General features: G+C 32.7%; 1 protein-coding gene across 1 annotated transcript; it reads left to right on the top strand.

Moving 5' to 3' along the window:
* Positions 1 to 3,831: 3,831 nt before the first annotated feature.
* On the top strand, positions 3,832 to 5,642 carry LOC115973869 (UDP-glycosyltransferase 92A1-like). Its single transcript, XM_031094138.1, has one exon. The coding sequence runs from the start codon at positions 3,925 to 3,927 to the stop codon at positions 5,383 to 5,385; it is 1,461 nt and encodes a 486-aa protein (XP_030949998.1). The 5' UTR covers positions 3,832 to 3,924; the 3' UTR covers positions 5,386 to 5,642.
* The last annotated feature ends 2,658 nt before the right edge of the window (positions 5,643 to 8,300 follow it).

Consider the following 8,300-nt stretch of genomic DNA (forward strand, 5'->3'; position numbering starts at 1 on the left):
TGATTTTTTTTTTTGTTTTATTTTGATTTGTTGTGTCTCACTATGTTTTGAATGAAGAGTTGAATTAATATAATAGAAGTATGCTAGGTTTTGTTTGATTGTCATATTGTTGCTTGCTTTAAAACTGTGTTTCTAGGTGTGTATGTGTATGTATTCTTTATGCATGCGTACGCATACTCAAGGCCTAGAAACGCAGATTTACGGTTCTTCTTGATTTCATTTGTTTTGCTTTGTTTTATTACTCTGTTTAGGTCTTGTTGAGTCTAATTTTCATATGTTTATGTCTAGTGTTAGTAGAATAACATGTTTCACATACTTGAATTGATAGATTAATGATTAGGGTTTATGCTTTGATGAACCATATGAAAATTTATGAAAATTTGAACATGCATTGATGCATAGGTGCTGAGGTGTTATGGTGCATTGAAGTAAGTGAAGGTAAGCCATGCATATGAATATGAAAATGCTTCTGAACTTAATGATTGGCCTTTTTGATTGATGAATGCCATGACGCTATGCTTGATTAAATTCCTTGTTGATGCTATTGCCTTGGGCATACTTGCTGCCCTTGGATATATATGTGTTAGATGAATGATAGGGTTTTATGCTATGGATGAGTGTGGGACATATGTCATGTTTGGATTTTAGATGCATGATAGTGTGTGCGGGTATAGAATAACATATTAGAAGACCCTTTGATGGGTTTAGGATTCGAAACACAATGAGTGAAGGCCGACCTACGGGTCGGGTGAGGTTGGGTACCTAACACCTTCCCATCCCCATACCTAAACTCCGAACACATGCTCTGGTAAAGATCACTCCTTCCACAAGAGTGCTATACTTAAGGTTCCTAGAGCTAATCTAAGTGGAGACTCCATTTACACCCTCCATTCGGTCCACCTTAGGCTGAAACGTACTTCCCATGAGGAAACCATTCTTTGCAGATGCTTGCGCCCACAGTACCTGAAATAAATATTTCCCAAACGGGCACTATAAAATAATTTTAAAATTAAAAAAAAAAAAAAAAAAAACACTATTATACATTTCATGATTAACTTCCTAACTCTCTACACGTGAAGCCTTATCCTGTGCAATAGTGCATTATCATCCAAATCCAAGTTTTCAACAATAACCCCCAGTGGAAAAAAAAAAAATATATATATATATATATATATATATAGTGTCGTAGTTCAACTCATGATGTGGTGGATGACAACCCCAACACTATTAATAGTCTCAAACACAACTACTTTCTTATTGCTAATATTGCATTGTCACAAGACATCAAAGTATATGCTTTAGTTGTGGTTCCTCCATAGTCCATGCTCCTTTTGTCTCTCTCTCTCTCTCTCTCTCTCTCTCTCTCTCTCTCTCTCTTATCGCTTTTCGCTGAAATTCCCCTTTCATCCCTATTGCCGCATCATTATTGCTAGACGGAAATAATTTTTCAATCTTAACTCACGATTTCGCTGAAGTCCCCCTTTCATCCCTATTGCCGCATCATTATTACTAGACTGAAACAATTTTTCAATCTTAACTCACGGGTGAAAAAGTAAAAGACAGAATGTGAGAGACCAAAAGCCAAAGCAAGATAGAACATAACAAACATGAAGACTTATCTAAAGCAAGATTAAATTTTGACTTTATCTTTAATTTGAAACAATAAACTTGAAACTTTAAAGAGATCTGATAGTTGAGATCCCAACACAATCTATAAGGCAAAAATCTTAACCAAGAAATTCATCTACACAAAAAAATAAAAATAAGTAAATAACAACATAATGCATTAGCGGTGAACCTAAAATCAGGAATATGACTTTCAAAACAACATTAATGATTAAACACATAAAAAATCACATTAAACCTCTTGGATTCAAGGCTTCCAACCTATAGAGATAGAATTGTGAACAATAAAGGATTTGGTATTGTTAATTTTTGTTGAGTGCATGTGAATAAATAAGGATAAGTATAATAATTTAAGAGCAATTATATTTTTTTAAAAGAAGTTAAAAGCTATTTAAATTGTAATCAAACGTGTGTATATCTATTTAGTTTCTTTTTTTAACGTGAGGATGTTCTTTGAAATTTTTTTTATAGGGGAAAAAAAAAAAGCAATGTGGGGTTGTTTAACCATTTTTTTTAATATTTAGAAAAAAAATATATAAAAAAAAATAAAAATAAAAATAAAAAGGTGAACGTATAGTTGTTTTGATCAAATGGGTTAGTGGAAGAGTGATACTATTTTGTATGAAATGTTTTAAGTTATAGTTAGAGATTTATTTTTATAGTATTATCCTCAAGTTTTGTTTTGGCTTAAACTTAAGGAATAGGAGTATTTTTGAACTCTTAGGGAAAAAAAAAAAAAAAAAAAAAAAAAAAAAAAAAAAAAAAAAAAAAAAAAGCAATGTGGATTTGTTTAACTTGTTTTTCTTTTTTCTTTTTTCTTTTTTATAAAGAAAAAAACAATAAATGTATAGTTGCTTCGAATAAGTGGATTAGTAGGAGAGTGATCCTACTTTGTAAGAAATGTTTTAGGTGAGAAATAGATATGTATTTTTACAGTATTATACTCAAGTTTTGTCTTTGCTTAAACTTAAGGTGTAGACATATTTTTAAACTATTGAAAAGTCATTTTCAAACAAGGGAAACCCCTTAAATAGTAATATAAGGAAAAAAAAAAAGAAAAAAAAAAAGCAATGAGAGTTTGTTTAACTTGTTTTTCTATTTTTTAAAAAGAAACCATAAATGTATAGTCATTTTGAATAAGTGGGTTAGTGGAAGAATGATCTTATTTTGTAGGAAATATTTTACGTGAGAGTTAGAGATGTATTGTCACAATATTAACCTCAAGTTTTGTCTTTGTTTAAACTTAAGGTGTAGTGGTATTTTTGAACTATTAAGAAGTCCTTTCCAAACAACAAAAACCTTTAAATAGTAGTATAGGAAAAAAACAGCTGTAATGCAGGGTTGTGGTGAGGTAACGTTGAATGTTAAATATTTTTGGTAGATTGGTGAGACTAATGCATGAATTTTTTTGAATCCTACATATTTGTTGAATGCTCTTATCTTACCAAATTGCAAAAAATGTGAAAGAATCCATCTCTATTGTACTAACATTACACCCTATAAAAAGTGTCTAACCATATACTATTCAATTTTAACCCTAGACCCTTTCACCTTTGATGTCAAGAAACCTTTAGGACCCTTTGCAACAAGTCCCATATTTTGTTTCAAAAGCACACAACTCCAAGCCAAATACACCGTTAAAGCAATGGCAGAGAGAGAGGAAAACATAGTGCTTTTCCATTCATGGCACAAGGCCATATTATACCTTTCCTAGCCTTAGCCCTCCACATAGAACAAAGCAAAAACTACACAGTAACTTTGATCAATACCCCCTTAAACATCGAGAAGCTAAGGCCCTCTCTCGAAGAATGATCCTATTTTATAGGAAATATTTTACCGTGAGAGTTAGAGATGTATTGTCACAGTATTAACCTCAAGTTTTGTCTTTGTTTAAACTTAAGGTGTAGTGGCATTTTTGAACTATTAAGAAGTCCTTTCCAAACAAGGAAAACCTTTAAATAGTAGTATAGGAAAAAAACAGTTGTAATACAGGGTTGTGGTGAGGTAACGTTGAATGTTAAATATTTTTGGTAGATTGGTGAGACTAATGCGTGAATTTTTTTGAATCCTACATATTTGCTGAATGCTCTTATCTTACCAAATTGCAAAAAATGTGAAAGAATCCATCTCCATTGTACTAACATTACACCCTATAAAAAGTGTCTAACCATATACTATTCAATTTCAACCCTAGACCCTTTCACCTTTGATGTCAAGAAACCTTTAGGACCCTTTGCAACAAGTCCCATATTTTGTTTCAAAAGCACACTACTCCAAGCCAAATACACCGTTAAAGCAATGGCAGAGAGAGAGGAAAACATAGTGCTTTTTCCATTCATGGCACAAGGCCATATTATACCTTTCCTAGCCTTAGCCCTCCACATAGAACAAAGCAAAAACTACACAGTAACTTTGGTCAATACCCCCTTAAACATCAAGAAGCTAAGGCCCTCTCTCCCTCCAAACTCCTCCATTAACCTCGTTGAAATCCCTTTCTCAAGCTCTGACTATGGCCTCCCTCCCAACACTGAGAACACAGACGCTCTTCCTTACTACCAAGTCATCCAACTCGTGGAAGCCGGCATTTCTCTCAAGCCATCATTCAAGAAGCTCATTGAAAACCTCACCGAACAACAAGGCAACCCTCCACTTTGTATCATTGCTGACATTTTCTTTGGATGGACTGCAAGTATTGCTAAAGAGCTCAATGTGTTTCATGCAATCTTTAGTGGTAATTGCGGGTTCGGCTTGGCTTGTTACTATTCTCTCTGGATACACCTGCCTCACAGGTATGTGGATTCTGATGAGTTTTCTTTGCCTGATTTTGCTGAGGCTTCAAGCATTCATGTTTCACAGTTGGCAAAAAATATAAAAGAGGCTGATGGTACCGATCCTTGGTCTATCTTTCACCAAAAGAAGAATCTTCCAGAGTGGGTGAAATCTGATGGGATTTTGTTTAACACTGTGGAAGAGTTTGACCTCGTTGGATTATTGTACTTTAGGCGCAAACTTGGTCGGCCTTTTTGGCCTATTGGGCCGGTTCTTTTATCCACAAAAAGGCAAGCTCGTGCTGGCAAAGAAGGTGGTATTAGTTCTGAGCTTTGTCTTGAATGGCTTAACACAAAGCCTTTTAATTCTGTTCTTTATGTGTCTTTTGGCTCTATGAACACCATCTCTGCCTCACAGATGATGCAATTGGCTATGGGATTGGAGGCTAGTGGCAAGAATTTTATTTGGGTAGTTAGGCCACCAATTGGGTTTGACTTGAACTCAGAATTCAAATCAAATGAATGGTTGCCGGAAGGATTTGAAGAGAGAATAAAGGGATCAAAAAGAGGGTTACTAGTGCATAATTGGGCACCCCAGTTGGACATTTTGTCTCACAAGTCTGTTTCTACATTTTTGAGTCATTGTGGGTGGAATTCAGTGCTTGAATCGCTTAGTCATGGTGTGCCTATTATCGGGTGGCCTATGGCAGCAGAGCAATTTTTCAATGTGAAGTTGCTGGAGGAAGAGTTGGGAGTTTGTGTGGAGTTAGCTAGAGGGAAGAGCTGTGAGATTAGACATGAATATATAGTTGAGAAGATTGAGTTGGTGATGAATGAGACAAAGAAAGGCAATGAAATGAGAAGTAGAGCTTGTGAAGTGATGGAGATTATTAAGAATGCCAAGAAAGATGAGGAAGGTTTCAAAGGGTCTTCTGTCAAAGCCATGGATGACTTTTTCAGTGCTGCATTGTCAATGAGGAAGAAGACTTAAGAAGGAACAGGATATTGTGGCCTGATTGATGGAGAAAGAATTTTGGAAGAATGGATTTTGGGTAAACATGGAAACTTTTTTCCATGTTATTTCAATCTTTGTCTAGATTTTGTGACTTTTTATCTCCATTTTAGACAGAGTGATAATTACCCACTATGTGTGTATGGGACAGCTAAAATCATGTTTTGAAAAACATGATTTCAAATATAATTGTGAACTGTATTCATTTCATAATTATATTTGCAATTTAGCTGAAGTGTGTGCCACAATATATATGCAAAAATAACTTGTGTTTTAATCCGAGTTTAATTCTAGTATAACAGCATATATTATAAGTGAGAAGAGCAATTGAAAATAGTGGGTCCTACTAATGGTTATGTTGTTTGGCACCTGCTTTCACAAAACAGGTTTTAGAAAACTGTCCTGAAAAATTATTGTGCAAAATAGTTTTTCTTTTCTTTTTTTTAATTAACACGCATTTTCATTTTCTGTTTTCAATTGCATTTTTGTAATAAAAAGAAACTACTATATATATATATATATATATATATACAATTATAAGATCTCTCTCTTAACAAAGACTACTGCAAGACCATCACCCTCAACTGGAGTTGTGAGATCACGACCTTTAACACTGCAACCAAGACTTTCCATGATTTGGGTTCTCCCTCTTTTTAGATCTAAGTTTAATGTTCTTGTTATTAGGTCAATATTCTAGTGCTTTTTTTTTTAAGGTGTGTCCATAATATCTAGGATTCAAATTGTTGCGCTCTTATCTTGATTCCCCATGAATAAAGTCGTTTATGAGATCAATGGCGAACGAAAAAAAGTTCCTCTTCCCAAGGCTCTGCCTATTTCCTTCATGTTGCAGGTTTATCTTGTGGTTTTAAAACTAGGCTTGTTTGGGCAATATAAGATTGAAGCACACGCATATGTACCATGCAAATTTCCAGGCGATAGTATTGTAAATATATGTCACTCCCTGTCCCGTCCTATGCTACACCACATAAAAACTTTAGTCTAAAAAGTAACCAATTTTTTTTTTTTTTTTGGTTGGATATCGAGCAAAGAAAAAGAGAGGAAGGAAATCTTATTCTGAAGGCATATATTCTTTGATTATACATCCAGCACTAATGTACGTTTGAATTAATTACCTTTACTAAAAGGCTTATTTGTTTAATAATTTGTTACTGAAATTGATACTAGTGTAGAGTGGTATATAATTAAAAAAAAAAAAATTTAAAAGAATAACTAAATAATCTATAATAACTATAAATGGAGCATTAAACTCCGACAACGAATAGGCAAGGCTGGCCCAAGATAGTTTGAGGCTTAAGGCGAAAATTTTAAATTGGCATTTTTATATCCAAATATCACTTAAAAATACTTAGTTTATTCTTTATTTCAAATCTATTATTAATTCTTACTAATTAATAAGACTAATTCACACCAAGTGAGCTAATGATACTTATTATGTAAGTTTTACAAACTAACGTGTCACCAATAAAAAAATTTAAAACAAAAGTTATTCAAAACTTTTTTTTATTATATTATTTGAGTGGCACCAATCTTATTCCTGTCACATAAGTTGTAAATTTTTTGTCATAAAATTTGTATTAGTTTTAGCATTTTTTATTCACTTAATGGTGAATTGGTAATTGTATTGTATTTCTATTAATTCATAATTTTTTTTTTTTTTTGTGTGTGGAAAAGTTGTTAAAGTTACTACAAATTTTATTATAAAAAACTTACAAATTGATGTAACATTTCAATAAAAATAAATAAATAAGTATTGAATTACTTATTGTGGTCATTGGCATTTTATAAGACCTATGCGATTAAAAAAAAATAGTGCAAGTAACTCCCTCTTTTTTTTTTAATTAAAAAAAAAAAAAAAAAAAAAAAAAAAAAAAACAAAACTTACTGCCCTATATTAATTCGGGGGCCTTTCTATGTTAGGGAGCCTTAGGCCATGGCCTAAATGACCTAGGCCTAGGGCTGGCCCTGTTAATAGGATGATTACATTAGTTCTTGTTATGTACAATACATATGATTTACTTAACTTAACTAATTAGGTGAATAATGTACATTGCACATAATAAGACACATGTCATCTTCTTATTGGTAATTGAAACCTAAGACTCCAAATACGTTTAGAGTTAAACTTTTTTTTTTCCAAATCAAAAGCTAATCCAAGCTATATATTTTAATGTTGAAAACAACATAGTAGAAATGAGTTTATATATCTTGTGTAAGAACTACATCGAAAGAGGTGTTTATTTATTATCCATTGTCAATTTGTCACATACCATGAACCGACCTAAAAAATACCTGACCCGAATCCAATTTTTTTTTACCCAAAGCAAAAAAAGGGTTGACCAGAGAGAGAGAGAGGGTATAGTAAATTTTAGGGATTTGAGATTTTTGATTTGTTTTGATTTGAGATTATTTTGTGGGTAATTTTTTAGACTAAATTTGCATTTTATCCAGTTGATTTTTTATTTTTCTAGAGGTTAATAATAAATTTTTTTGGGATAATTGATTTTGTTTAGACCAAAGAGTTTTTTGGGTACCAATGTTTACAAGGATGTTCCAAATTTTGTGCTCTTTGGTCACAATGATGTATCAGATTTTTGGAGTTTCATCTAAAACCTTTTTTTTTTCTACTACCCCTTCTTTTTCAAAATTTTGGAACCACCGTTCCACTTGGGGGTCTTAGAGCATTCACATCAGTGGATGCAAAATTTTCATCTATTTTGCACAAAAAAATCTACTTTTTTTATTTTACACACCTATTTTTACAAAACATCCACATCAGTTTATCTATTCTACACATTTATTCAATAAAATATTCATTCTTTTACAATTTTTTATTATTCTCTCCCTAACTGCCCCTCTTTCTCACAAACCCAACA

Source organism: Quercus lobata, chromosome 1, assembly GCF_001633185.2.
Source record: "Quercus lobata isolate SW786 chromosome 1, ValleyOak3.0 Primary Assembly, whole genome shotgun sequence".
Classification (NCBI taxonomy): Eukaryota; Viridiplantae; Streptophyta; class Magnoliopsida; order Fagales; family Fagaceae; genus Quercus; species Quercus lobata.

Bases quoted from the DNA above. Each gene is read 5' to 3' on its own strand.
- LOC115973869 (XM_031094138.1), top strand. From the start codon at position 3,925: ATGGCAGAGAGAGAGGAAAACATAGTGCTTTTTCCATTCATGGCACAA.